Genomic DNA, 14,948 nt, shown 5'->3' with positions numbered 1-14,948 from the left:
AGTTACTCCTAGACCCCTGCTCCAACACATTTAGGGCCATTCAGCAATGTAAATGAGCTGCTAGATCGGAGCCCGTTTACTGAGCCTATGACATGGCTCAACTATCATGCCTCTGAAGTGACAGGCCACTCAACCTATTACTGGCCGCAGCTGTCTCAGAAAGTTATTGGATGGACGGCCTGTCATTTCAGAGACCAGCTCTGAAGTTCCACCGGCAGCTGTGGATTTTCCTTACACAGTTGCCAGCCGTCGGCCACTATTACACTAGCTATGCGCAGGCCAATGATTTTAGAACATGACAAAAAGATATGATCAGCTGATGATCTTTGTCTTTATTACACGGAGAGATAATCTGCTGAATTGGCCTGATTTGGCAGATTGGCTCTGTATAATACGGCCCCTAGGGTGATTGCTGATCAGTCCTATGTAGGCAGTTTATATTTGACATAAACACTCAGACACACTTGCTGACTGCTGAGTGAGCAGAGATTATTCATGAGGAAGTAATAGGCAGAAAGTGTGATAAGGTGTGCTAGAGTATGGCACAAACACTGAGCCCCAACTCCTCTTTGACTCTTCATTACAGTAGGAGACGCAAAATAGTGCATAATCCATTTCACAGACAGATTACCAAAAGGTACCATGCTCACTAGGGGACTGCCAGCTACAGCACACTGTCATCACCCTGACAGATGCCCTTTACGACTGGACACCATAAGAAAAGTAAAAAAAAAAAAGCCTGTGGGAGATTTGATCTTTTAGGAATTTCTTCATACTAAAAGCACATTAAAATTTATTTTACCAAATATTTATAGCTGATAGTAGAGCGCAGTAGACTAAAAACTTGCAGAGGGCACAGGCATTATTGGGTTTGTGTTATTATTTTGGCTAAGGGTGCAAATACACAGGCCGGATCCTTAGCGTTTCACAGCTGGACATCCCGGTCAGCCAATCAGTGCGCTGCCCTGTGTATACAGGGCGCTAGCCAGTGTATATACTCAGTGTATACACCTAAGGGCCAGTGGAGTATTTTTGCTCATGAGTTTTCCTGAGATGTATAGACACACTGAGATCTGAGATCTTATACGTTCATGCTTTTTCTAGTTGGCGTTTTAGTGCCTCAGTATTACCAATTTTATATTTGCTGCTGTTTAATAAAAACAAAACAGACATCTTCTATGTAAAATTGCTGGGGCCTTTATTACATATTATTTTACATAAAGGAAAGATCATGGAAGCAATTGAGGCTTGATGCTCAGATGTAAATGAATAGTGGCATAGTAATCAGTCTTGATATCTTCTGTATGGAAAACACATTACCCAGTGATAACATGTGTGTTTTCCATGACAAATGCAATAACCAGAGCTGACACACAAGGTATAGTTGTTACATGTGATTCCGCATTTCCCTGTATTACCATTACAAATTCTAAGGAGCTTACAAATATTCTCATTCTTCAGGATAGATGATATCATATAAATTTACCCAATGTTCAAATATGCTGAATAATATAACTCCAGCAATCTATAACTATATATACATAATGTTAACATATCTACCCCATACCATCATACTGTTACTGACCAAATCCAGTAAACCAAGACCAATAATATCTATAATAACAGTGTATAAGAAACCTTTTTTTTTTTTTTTTTTGCTAAATGTTTTCTTCTCATCTCTCGAGTCTGAGGGAATCTGGTCCTCGTTGGGGTGAAAAAAGAAATATATATCAATGTCCTGAAGGCCAAAGTAGGGAATGTCCCTAATGGAATAGAATTGATCCGTATATTTAGTCTAATGATTGCATATATATGTATTTTTATGTACGGCCATAATTTGCATTGAAGTCAATGCAAACAACGTCCATTGTTTCACTCAATGTATTGAGCATTGAACATTGTTTGTTACGTCAGTCAATGATCATGTCAATTGTTTCCGGCCATTGTCCATAGATTTCATAGATTTCTGTTGTTGCCAAATAACGGCCGTTTTATATAGCATGTGAACACTGCCATAAACTGTAAAAAATAATAATGTTTTTAAAAACGCTTTCCCATTTTACAAATAAAAATATGTAAAGAAAATGTATATATCATAGTGTGCGACATTGTCCAATCTATTAAAATATAACAATATTGCTCCTGCAGAGTAAACAGCATACACGTAAAATGTAAAAAAAGTGATGATATATTTTTTTTTTATTCTAAATCAGGAAAAAACTTAATGAAAAGTGAACATAACTCCCATTTTATCTGTGCTTTCATATCATATAAAAGTGCTTTTATTATTTTCCTGCCTCTGTTAGGCCGTTTCCGGACGGACCTGACAGCCTGGACCAAGAAAGATTTCTCTTGGTTCGGGAGAATTGATATCCTGAAAATGACCCTTCTCCCTCGACTGCTCTATCTCTTGCAGACCATCCCAGTCCGCATCCCCGTTTCCTTTTGGAAACAAGTGCAGCATTGCTTTTCTTCCTTCGTCTGGTCCCCTGGCCGTCCCAGAATCAGACGCGAGGTTCTTTCTCGTCCTAAGGATGCGGGGGGGGGGGGGGGGGTTGGTCTGCCAGATTGCCGCCTTTATTATGTATCTTGTGTCCATGTGAGGATCTTGGACATGTTTCATCATTCTACTTCCAAGCTGTGGGTACAGTCGGCACAGGCCCAGTGCCCTCGGCCTTTGTCCACGCTCCCATGGACATGGTCCCCTACCTTGGCAGACCGCACACCTCTGTCCTACACAACTCGCCATACTCTTGCATCTTTACCAGCCACCGGGTCTCCTTGTGCTCTGTTGGATAGCCGTGGTCCTATGACCCCCGTCACAGATAACCCTGACTTTCAACCAGGTATATCCCGGACCTTCTTAGGCACGCCTAGGGACACCCCTCTCCGCTTTTATCACGTGGTCAAACGGGGAGCACTGTTACCCTTATCCGACATTCTCCCCTCCGCACCCCCCTTGTCCAGACACCTGTTTGAGTATATTCAACTGCAGCATTTCTACACGACCACCTGACGTACTCACGCTCTCCATAATACGTTGTCGGACTTTGAAAAGTTGTGTGTGGCGCCTTCCTGTCCCCCACATGCCATCTCTCTCTCTTATCAACTGTTGCTCTCCTCTAGACTGGACCATCTGCCCTCCTTCTGCTCGGCATGGGAGACAGAGTTGGGAAAAACTTTTACGTCTCAACAATGGTTAAAGGCTTTTTATCTATCTCACAAAGCTACTATGGCATGTAAGACACAGGAGACCAGTTATAAGATTTTGTCCCGTTGGTACCGGGTTCCAGCTGCCCTTCATTGCTGGTACCCCTTGGTCCCTGATATTTGTTGGCGTTGTTGGGGCGTGGGAGGCACCATGACACACATTTGGTGGGGATGCCCCAAATTGCGGTCATTTTGGCCCACGGTCTTGCGCCTCATTAAGGAAATTACCGGCATCACTATCCCTAATACCCCTGAAGCGACACTGCTTTTCATGTTCCCCACAGCCCAATCGCGCTTCAAAAAATCTCTGGCACACCATCTGCTCCAAGCTGCCAAATCAGTCCTCCCTCGGAAATGGAAATCCGTCGACCCTCCGACTATTGACGAATGGTTTGCGGAAATAGCCCAGACACATCACATGGAGGACCTCATTGCTGTTACCCCGGCAGCAGTGAAGAGGTACACGGCCACTTGGGGCCAATGGCTCCTATTCCTGGATTCTGATTCTTATAGAACCGCCATGGCCTGAAACCGTCCTTCTGTCCCTAGTTGCCCGAAGGGTGCCCCCCCCCCTCTTTTGCCGCCAGGGACAGCCTCTCTTTTATGATCCTCTTGTTGTCTTGTCCTCTCCTGTCCGGTGTGTTTTGTTTGTCGTCTTCTTGCTTCTGTCTCTCCTATCTCTGCAGTACAGCTTGCATATGATAGTACATTGTTTTTGTAATGACTTATGCTGAGATCGACCGGAATACTGATCCCGTTGTTTTCTGGTCATGTTACGGATGTTGACATTCCTACTGTTCTTTGTTACAGTTCACGATTACGATTGCATTCTGTGCATTTACATCATTCCTTGTATTTACCCCTTCCCCCCAGAGGGACTTGCCGTCCCGAGTTCCCATTTGTATTGTATACTCTCTTTTCTTGTCTTTGAAAATAAAAAACTTTAAATTTAAAAAAAAAAAAGTGCTTTTATTACTCAAAGGGTAAAAGACGCGTTCCCAACCTCCTAACATACCACAAGGAGATATGCCTCCTCGCCCCCCTATACCTGACCCTGCCTAAACTCATTGTAGGAGCTTGGGGACACCTCTTTGACCCATTGTACTGGACGATAAAGGGATTTTTCTACATTATGGAAGCACAGATGGACATTTAAAAGGTACCATGTATCTGCTTGACCTAACAGCAATCTAACTATGTCTGCAAGTTGTGATGTGATTTCCAGTTGACTTTAAGGGCCCATTCACATGTACGGGATGTGCTGCTGATTTGATGTTGGAAATTTTATGCTGCAGATATCAATGTAACTTAAAAGAGAAGTCCCATGAAAAAAAAGGCCAGCAGGGGGGTGCGGGAAATGAATAAACAATGTGAGTTGTACCCATCCCTGTGCCTTGGTTGCGCGACTCCCGGGTCCCGCTGACGGCTGTCATTTTCAGTTGCAACATTGCTGGTGTCCTGCCTCAGTCACTGATTGGCTGAGCAGGCAATCGATCACCCAGGTATATGACGTTGTAGCTGGAAGGTGGCCGGCGGCTGTCAACTGGACCTAGAACACTGCATAAAATCTGCTGCAGATCCTTTACATGTATTACGTGTATTCCCACCTCAGCTATTATACCTAGGACTTTTCTCTTCTCCTAATATGCCGTCTCTTTTCCTCCCATTGTAGACAGCTTGTTGTCTAGGTTACTGACCACGGCTATGCTTTAAAAGCAGTGGACTGGCTGGTGTATATATATCACTATAATGTATATATATTAAATATTTAATTAAACATTTGCATTCCCTACACTTATCTTTCCGCACCATCTAGTGATGCATCTCACAGCCATATGGAATTATCATTATGAAGATTATTTTTAAGGACTTTTCAAGTGCAATAGACCACTGAGCAGCATGAAGCTGGCACGACTAATGGAACATTTGCCAAACTAAGCATTGAACATCATGCAATCTCCATGTGATGCAGGGATAACAGATTGATACATCCCAGTCTTTACATTTTCCTCCACTTTACAAAAGAATAAAATGAGACATTAACCCATTCCATACCCTATACTACGTCACTGATCATGTCGATAAGGATCATTAGGTTTTCGCAAATATTCTCCCTATTTCCACTTAGTTTTTTCGTTGTCAGCTGCATTATGATGCCTCACCCAGAGGCCTCCTCTTCATTATACAAGGTTACTTTTTGCCTTTAGTTGTAATCTTCTCAGCTTCTCGAGTCTTTTGCTGTTGAGTATGCTGGTAAATTAATATTTTACAGAAACCGGCTAAGTTCACATTGACAGCCATTATTATGAAAGACTACCGTCATTTTTACATAGTGTGAACCTAACCAATCTCTGTAAATGCCAAGAGGGTTGGGAGGCGGCAAGTCAATGTATAAAAAGGCTTTTATTTTCCCGAGATGGGCTCTAGATTACATGATAAGACGCTGATCCAGGGAATATGCTGAGCGCCATATTGGAGTCGGGAAGGAATTCTTCTCCCTGTGATGGGGCATTTGGCATCTGCCTCATAAGGGCTTTTGTCTTCCTCTGGATCAACACAGTAGGGTTTCTGTAGGCTGAACTTTGGTATCATGATATTTTTAAAGATAGTTATTACAAGAGAGATAAACCTTAGTAGGAAACAGAAAGAGGATAGTAACAAAAATAAAAGTAGATAACAACAACTAGCTAGCCTATCCATTTGTATCTGTAACGGACAGAATATATGGACAGTTGTCTTTTTTTAGCCTTATTAACTATGTTACCATGTAACTCCTGGAATGCTGCAAGCTGGAATACCTTCTCGCTTCAAGGCCTCATTCAGATGTTCTGTAGCTACAAAGTGCATCTGTAGGTAATACTGCAGCTGACAGATTTACACATTCAGGCTGCGTTCACACTACGTATACAGTATTTCAGTCAGTATTGCAACCAAAACCAGGAGTGGATTAAAAATCTGGAAAGGATCTGTTCACACAATGGTGAAATTGAGTGGATGGCCGCCATATAACAGTAAATAACTTCCATTATTTCAGTATAACAGCCGTTGTGCTAAAATAACAGCAAATATTTGCCATTAAATGGCGGCCATCCACTCAATTTCACCATTGTGTGAACAGATCCTTTCTGTGTTTTTAATCCACTCCTGGTTTTGGTTGCAATACTGACTGAAATATACTGACTGAAATATACATATACTGACTGAAATATACGTAGTGTGAACGCAGCCTTATAATATACGATCCGTAAGCTCAATGTATTTCACAGACTGAACTCTTCTCTCTAACGGGACTCCCTGCATCATAATACCTTATGGAGCTCACTTTATTATAATAAATTATGATACAGGGAGTCCCATAGAGTGTAATAGGAGAGCCTTTTATCTGAGTATAGGACAGCCTTTTATTTGAGTGTAATAGGACAGCCTTCTATCTGAGTGTAATAGGACAGCCTTCTATCTGAGTGTAATAGGACAGCCTTCTATCTGAGTGTAATAGGACAGCCCTCTATCTGGGTGCAATAGGCCATCTCTCTATCTGAGTGTAATAGGACATTCCTCTATCTGAGTGTAATAGGACAGCCTTCTATCTGAGTGTAATAGGACACCCCTTTATCTGGGTGCAATAGGACATCCCTCTATCTGAGTGTAATAGGACAGCCTTCTATCTGAGTGTTATAGGACAGCCCTCTATATGCGTGAAATAGGACAGCCTTCTATCTTAATCTTATAGGAGAGCCTTCTATCTACGTATAAAAGGACAGCCTTCTATTTGAGAGTAAAAGGACAGCACTCTGATTGTAATAGGACAGGAGGACTTGAGGTGACACAAGAGCTCAGACACTAGGAGTACTGGGGGTAACACAAGAGGCCAGAATGGTCCAGCCATTGTACATAGAATCAGAAATTGCCTATAAGTGTTGGGTGAGCTGGTCCCCCGCCAATCTCTGATCTAACTCCTAAATATCCCAGTAAAGATATATGTATATGTGCATATGAAAGGGAGAGCATGATGTAGGCTGGAGGGGCCAGTCATAGGCCCTGGGGTAATAGCTTTATTTAAACACACCTAAAGTACCCCTTTTAACTTCAATGACTTAGAATTTTAAATATTGGCATATCATACTAAAATCTTTAACTCCTTAAGGCACCATGACATTTAAATGACTTTCATACAATTTCATTGGTGGTCTGGTGACTGGTTCAGCAGCAAGATCACAGGTAGCCAATCTGATGTCAGTGTAGCTCTGTGCCGCCTCCTGGGCTGCCTGATATTGGTGAAACCAATCAGTCTGTCTACAGCAGGCTGAAGCAATTGTGCACTCATGTAATAGATCAATTGAGTACACATGTACTGCACTGATCTTTATAAGCAACCACGGTATTGCTGATAGTAAAGGGTGTAAAAAAAAAAGGTTTTAAATAGTGATGAGCGAACCTCGAGCATGCTCGAGTTCATCCTAACCCGATCGTTCAGCATTTGATTAGCAGTGGCTGCTGAAGTTGGATAAAGCTCTAAGGTTGTCTGGAAAACAAGGATACAGCCAATGACTATATCCACGTTTCCCACATAGCCTTAGGGCTTTATCCATCTTCAGCAGCCAACGCTAATCAAATGCCGAACGCTCGGGTTCGGATGAACTCGAGCATGCTCGAGGTTCGCTCATCTATAGTTTTAAAGTATAAATAAAGCCATTCTATAATAAAAGTACAAATGAGGACCCCACACACATACAGTTTTCTTATGTTTAAATTCAAATATGTAAACAAAAAATAATAAACATATTTCCTATTCCCACATGCAGAACTACCCGAACTGCTAAATTATCACAATCCTGATCTCGCACGGTAAACAGCTTAAGTGCAAAACGTGCTGAAGTGCAAAATTGCAGATTTTTTTACATCACATCCCAGAAAAATAGTGATCAAAAAGTTGCATATAATCAAGTGAGGTACCAATAAAAACTACAGATGATGGCACAAAAAAATTAGCCCTCACAACCCCATGGACCAAAAAATTAAATGCTATAAAAGTCAGAATAGAGCCACTTTAAACACTTTTTTTTAAATTTTTCACTTTTTAAAATAAATAGTAAATAGTAAAATAAAATAAAAGTGACATAAATTGGCTATGTTGTGATTTTACTGACTTGAGGAACATAGATAAAATTTCAGTTTTACCACGGGGGGGGGGGGGGGGACGGCATAAAAACCAAACTTTCCCCTCCCCCTCGACAGATTTTTTTTTTTAAATACCATTTTTTTTTTTTTTATTTCACCTCACAAATATATTTTTTTCATTTCGGCTCATACTTTATGATTGAGCTATAGAGCTAAGAAGCTTTGGTTTTTTGAACACGGGGAGGAAAAAACTAAATTGCAAAAATGAAAATTGTCTTGGAGACTAAGGGGTTAAGGAAATAAACACACTGAAGGATATTATTGCCCTAGAGGTTGTGGAAGCTGGAGGCTTGGGCAGTATAAGTTTAATGTACATAAATTTAAAGCTGTTAGCGCAGTCAGTGACAACCAATGGGAAAGACAAGGACATGGACAGTGAGCCTTGCTCTGTTCCCGCCCACTGTCTGTGCCTACTTGCCACTGACAACCCTAGGCAACTGCAGACAACCAAGAGGATGGTCCTTGCACAGATATAGGTGCTACACGAAACACAGACAGACAAACAAACAAACACAATGAGGGACATTTATCAAGGCAAAAAAGGTTTATTTTTTAGCGGAAACTGGCCAAGTGTGAATAAATTTATAAATAAATATTCGCATCTTGCCATTTTCCGCCTGCTGCGCCAGGGGGACGAGGAGGGGGTAAAATGGGCTCTGGGTCCGCTTCATTTATCATTTTTCTCGCAGAAAAATGATCGGGAAACCTACGCCAGCTCTGAGCTGGCGTAGGTTTCCTCGGCGGATACACTGGCGCACACAGGATTTATGTAGCTGCAGTGCGCCTCTACATAAATCTGCGTACTGTTGGAGCTGTGGGGACATTTTTAAGCTGGCGCAGAAAACGCTGGACTTAATAAATGTTCCCCAATACTTCTTAGTGGACAAACCAGGGCAGCAACAGCAGGCAGCAAAAGTACAAAATCTGAAGCAGTCGGGTAATCAAGGGTCAGGCAATACGATCAAGGCATGCGGCAAACAGGGAAGTCAGAGAACAAGCAAAGGGTCAGAGAAATACAGGTCACAGCAGAAAAATGCTTAGCCTAGCATGAAACACTAATAGCCAGCAAGGATTGCTTGAGCTGAATAGTATTTATGGAGGATTGGACCAGTCCCGTATCCTCAACACAGATCACCTGAACAGCAGCAGGGTTAACCCTGAAGCTGCCAAAAGCATAATGAGCAAGGTGGGTGGGGCTGAACAAACCTAAGATACACCTGTGTTCAGACAGGGTTGCCCCATTACACCTGTTCTATACATCCTGCCTAAGGTACACAAACGGTTGGACGATCCTCCGGGTCGTCCAATCGTGGCATCTACAGATTCGATACTCAGTCCTCTGGCCATAGTATTAGAGAAAGCATTGACCCCCTTGGTAAGAAACACAAAATCCTTTCTGTTGGATACGGGAGACTTTTTAGAAAAATTGAGAAATGTGGGACCAGTTAAATCAGACAGCTGGATAGTTACGATAGACGTGGAAAGCCTTTACATGTCTATCATTCACGACAAGGGCATTGCGGCAGTAAAAAGCTTTTCATGGATAGTCCATACTCTGGGGCTCAGCAGGAGTTTTTCCTGGAATTATTGAATCTTGTTTTGCGGGAAATCTATTTTCTCTTTGAGGACTCTTTCTACATACAGCAGCGGGGATCGACAATGGGGTCGAATGTGGCCCCCCCATATGCAAATTCTTACATGGCAGATTTTGAGGAGCGATTTGTATATGTACATCCGGATTTTCAAAAGTACACCAAAATTAGGTATCGTTTTATCGATGATATTGTTTGCATATGGGAGGGGCCACTGGACATATTAATGTCTTTTCACCAACACTTGAATAACATATGGGATGAACTCAAATTTACAATTAATTTTGATCAGAAAACTGTGAGCTTTTTAGACAATGATACACAAAGCTTCGGAAGGCAAACTCCTTAGTGATTCATACAGGAAAGAAACGGATTGCAATAGTATGCTACACTATTTGCGTGGTTACCCCCCATCGGTGAAGAAATCGATTCCGATCTCCCAGTTTGATTGGGTCCGTCGGATAGTGTCCGACCCAGACGTGTGTGAATTACGTCTAACTGAGATGAGAGAGAGATTAAATGATAGGGGTTATCCCCGTAAAATTCTCAACGAAGCTGTCAAGCCCAGGAGAAGACCAATCTGCCACGTATTCCTTTTGTTAGCAAATTTCACCCCTTAAATTACATCATAGATGGAGCACTTAAGAAGTACTGGCATATATTACAGGATTTTCATCCACTAGTAGTAGAGTTTAAGACACCTCCACTTATGTGTAACAAAAGGGCGCCCAACTTGAGAGATAGGTTAGTGACAGCCGACCTGGGCACTAGAGCTTCAGATTCACAAAGGGTCCTCCGCAGCCGAAGAACAGGTACATTTCCCTGTTTGCATTGCCAGCAGTGCTCGAATGTAATAAAAGCTGACACAATATGCCGTCCCCACACAGGTAAACGATATAAAATAAAAGGGTTTTACACATGCAACAGCAAAAATGTGGTATACCCGTTGAAGTGCCCATGTGGCCTAATATACATTGCTGAAACCACACAGAAAATGAAGGATCGTTTAATTCAGCACAAATCGACAATTAGATGTAAAAACCTTTTGTTACCAGTCCCACATCATTTTCATAAATGTCAACACCAGATTTCACAACTTAAGTTTCAAATAATTGAATAGGTACATTTACCGAGAAGAGGAGGTGATATCAAGCGAGTGTTACTTAAGCGCAAAGCCTTTTGGATTCACTCACTCTGTACACTTGAACCACATGGTTTGAATAGGGATTACGAGATTGCTAAACTCTTGTGATTCAATACAATCTTTATTCAGTTCACTTTATTTCATTTTTTTGCAGATACTTCAGAGTGAGGGAACGGGATAGATGAAATGTCGTTGTTTTGTAGATCACGTGATGTGACGTAATCATTGTGAGTCTAATGACATGTATATATTGTGCCATTATACATGTATTGCTATGCTGTTGAAAAAGACCGCCAGGTCGGAACACGTGCAGCGTATTTTGTTTATATGCATCTAATAAATACATAATTGCAGCAAGACGTGAGTGCCGAGATCTTTTATACTGGACATTGTTTTATCTTCATGCACCACGGCACAAAGATTAAGGGTGGAGTGCCGGGATTCAGATTTATTCAAGGGTTCAGGACAACGCATAGAAACACCAAACTTAGCGCTTTCACGGCTGCACAGCCCGAACCAAGGAGCGCCGAGGCACAGTCCTGACAAAGCTATGCTATTGTGTACAATTTTAGGCATTTGTATATTAGAAGAATATGGCTGAACTGGAGATTGTGCTGAAAATGGAGAACTAGGTAATCAATGGAATGGGTAGATTTAGAGCTAGAATTAAGGGAGGTCAGTGACCTCAGGAGCAGGGGGCCCACTACACACATGTGTTAAGGCTGTCTGCAAAAGCTTTTGCAGACAGCATTACCTGTCTAAGACCTCAGTGGGCCCCTGCCTGAGTGGACCCAGGAGCGACAACCCCTCCTGCCCCCCCCTCCTTTAATTTCGCTACTGCCAAATAAAGGAAAAGGAAGGAAGGACTTCCAGCCAGGAGAGTCGGGCATTCATTCTTCCTTGATTCAATTACTTTGGATGATGGAGACCCACTTTCCTGCTCTGCCAGAGCAGCGCAACAACATTGAAGCTGGGACAGGTAAGTACTCTCAGGCCCAGTTACTGCGGCTTGGCAATCTGTCTCCCACAGAAGGCCTCTGACACTGGCAATGGAGAATAAAAGCATTTCTCTATGTTATGGAAGCACAGATGGACATATAAAAGGTACCTTGTGTTTCTTTGCTCTAGAAGCTAATTGTGACAGCAGTTTAGAATTTGAATTGCAGCTGACAAAGCCACTTTAGGTCTAAATTAAGACCATTGTATGAATTATGCTTTACAACTTTCACAATTTTGTTAGCATTTAGCACTGCTTCAAAAACAAATATAATTTATTTTCTATGAGAAAACACCTCCCATTATATTATCCATGTGCTGCAAACACAATACAAACACAAGTAGGCATTACAGTATAATGTCAGTATTTTGTATTTATGGAATTAGATGAACTAACACTTACTAATGCTGCTCCCACTGTATTCCCGGGAGGGAATGGTCTACAATCCTCAAGTAAAAAATAAAAAACTGTTTAAAATTTGCTCGGTGTAATTAACACTTCTTTGATGTTAGCGCTTACAGTCGACCTTGTAGGAATCAGAATTGTTAGAAACATTTCAACTTTTACTCAAGAAGAGGAATAAGTGATCAAATCTGATGAAAAAGATCTCCCAAACCAATTCACAGAAGTAGAATTGTCGCAACAATCTAATGGTCAAAATGGACATATTTGATTGGGTTCTGAGCTGTTTTAATGTTTTTTTGGTCTCCATGGTTTCTTATTACTTTGTTAGCATGTACTTTAAGAAAATCCCAGTATGAGGAATATCTGATATTGACTTTGATCCTCTACTACAGAGGGATATTACCCGTCTATGCATCAGCCCCATGGAGTACTTCAAGAGTTTTCATTGGCCCAGCACTATTTATACGTCCTTTAAGCATATATCTTTACCACATCAAAACGTTGAGAACACTTTATATAAAAGAAGCTTTCTACGAATCAGAAAGTTTACTAGACTCTATACTGTATTTTCCTTTGTATAAGACTACTTTTTAACCCAGAAAAATGTTCTCAAAAGTCAGGGGTTGTCTTATACACCAGGTGTTGTCTTAAAGGGCGGGTGCTGAAAAACTTCAGAACCGGACTGGAGAATCTGTGGTCATCGCATACAGTGGGGGGAGCTCAAAAACAGCCGCATCCCCGCTGCATGCAGTGGAGGTATGAGGGGCAGAGAAAGCTGCAGGCGTCCAGGGTATGGAAAAAAGAGATATGGTAGAGTGGCGCTGTGCCCAGAAAAACACCCTCTTTCACCCGTCAGGCGCCCACCCTTGTATCCTACCGTTATTACTGTACCTCCTTCTCTGCCATCTCGCTGATGTTTTTTATTAATTTTTATTTGGTGTGCGCTGAAAGAGGGGTAGTCTTATACATCGAGTATATCCCAAACTCTATATTTTACCGAAAAAGTTGGGGGTCTTCTTATATCCCCGGTTGTCTTATACGACAGAAAATGCGGTAATTTGATTGGATCCTGACAGTAGAATTCCAGTCTGTCAAACCCAAGTCTTCCAGCTGCATTTGTGTCTCCTAATTTTATTTCGTTACCAGACGGCCCTTTAGAAGTCGTTCTTTTCACTTCTTATGTTTCTTTTAGCTCTATGATCACACATATGTTTTCTTTTTACTAAGCACCATTAGAAAGTGTGATCCTCCCTCATAGGGAAGCAGACGATACACGTAATCTCACCATGCTTCTATTTTTGTGCTTCTAGTCTTTCTCCGTAACAAGCTTTAAGAGGTTTAAACCAGATCTTTACTGTAATATGAGCAGTGTTTTGGGAAACATTGGGACAAGTGGATGAATCTGTGGAGCCCTGTCAATGGAATGCCCAGCACATTGTTGCTTCCTATAAGCATCATGGGGGCCACTAGCTCATCTGCCGATGATATTAATGCTCTGGAGATTCATCACTGGTACAGAAAATTTATGAGAGAGTGTCCATCTGGCCAGTTAAGCTTGCACGAGTTTAAAGGATTACTTGGCCTGCAAGGTATGAATCCAGAAGCAAACAGATACATTGAGCAAGTCTTCGGGACTTTTGATATGAACAAGGTAAGATAAGTTATTATTAAGTACAATACTTGTCCTGTCTCTAATGATTGATGGGATTTAACTTTGATCGGAAGTATGTAGAGTTATATGGGCAGTGATAGTGCCGCTCGGATGCTATGGGGGGGGGGGGGGGGGGGGGGACAAGATTATAGATATATGTTTAGATTTCAGCATCTTTTTTTAGATTTATTTTTGTAGCTGAAATCCTGTTAATTTCTGCAGCCTTATATAGTGGGAAAGTGTATGCTTTTCATATTGTCAAGAAAAGGTTATTTTAGCTTAAAACTAAAAAGAAGATCAACTGTTATTTACTGGTTTAAACCAGAAGTGGTGGAGAGACACGAAGGGTTTCCATATTACCATATTAACATATTTTTTTTTAGTATGATATAAAATGTAACTTGCTGATTTTCTCCTAGTCATAGTTAAGGCCATTGGATGACGGCTCTCTGATAACGTCTATATACTCCAATGCATTTCGTAAATTAGAAAGGTTCCTGTTTTACACAAGCTTTAAGCCTCATGCATCCGACCTCCCCCACTGTGAGCAGTATAACTAATCGATAGATAATTTAAAGCCACCTGGTGATGGAGACAACCACCTAGGTTGACCCTAAATTTACACTAATTTCCTTTGACAATAGTAACATTAAATGTTTTACTTTTATATAAAAATGTTTATAAATTACCATTAAGCTATAAATCTTAAAGGGGTTATTCAGGATTAGAAAAACATAGCCACTTTCTTCCAGAGACAGCACCACTTTTGTC

At 41.4% G+C, this 14,948-nt stretch overlaps 1 protein-coding gene across 1 annotated transcript in view; it reads left to right on the top strand.

The window, feature by feature from the left end:
- Window positions 1-13,982: 13,982 nt before the first annotated feature.
- The window catches only part of GUCA1C (guanylate cyclase activator 1C), a 47,808-nt gene continuing 46,842 nt past the window's right edge, over window positions 13,983-14,948 (top strand). The window contains exon 1 of the mRNA XM_069972984.1: window positions 13,983-14,177. Coding sequence (XP_069829085.1) covers window positions 13,983-14,177 — 195 coding nt within the window. The remainder of the gene's footprint in view (window positions 14,178-14,948) is intronic.

The sequence above is a fragment of the Dendropsophus ebraccatus genome, chromosome 5 (assembly GCF_027789765.1).
Source record: "Dendropsophus ebraccatus isolate aDenEbr1 chromosome 5, aDenEbr1.pat, whole genome shotgun sequence".
NCBI lineage: Eukaryota > Metazoa > Chordata > Amphibia > Anura > Hylidae > Dendropsophus > Dendropsophus ebraccatus.
This window is presented reverse-complemented; position numbering and strand designations above follow the sequence as displayed.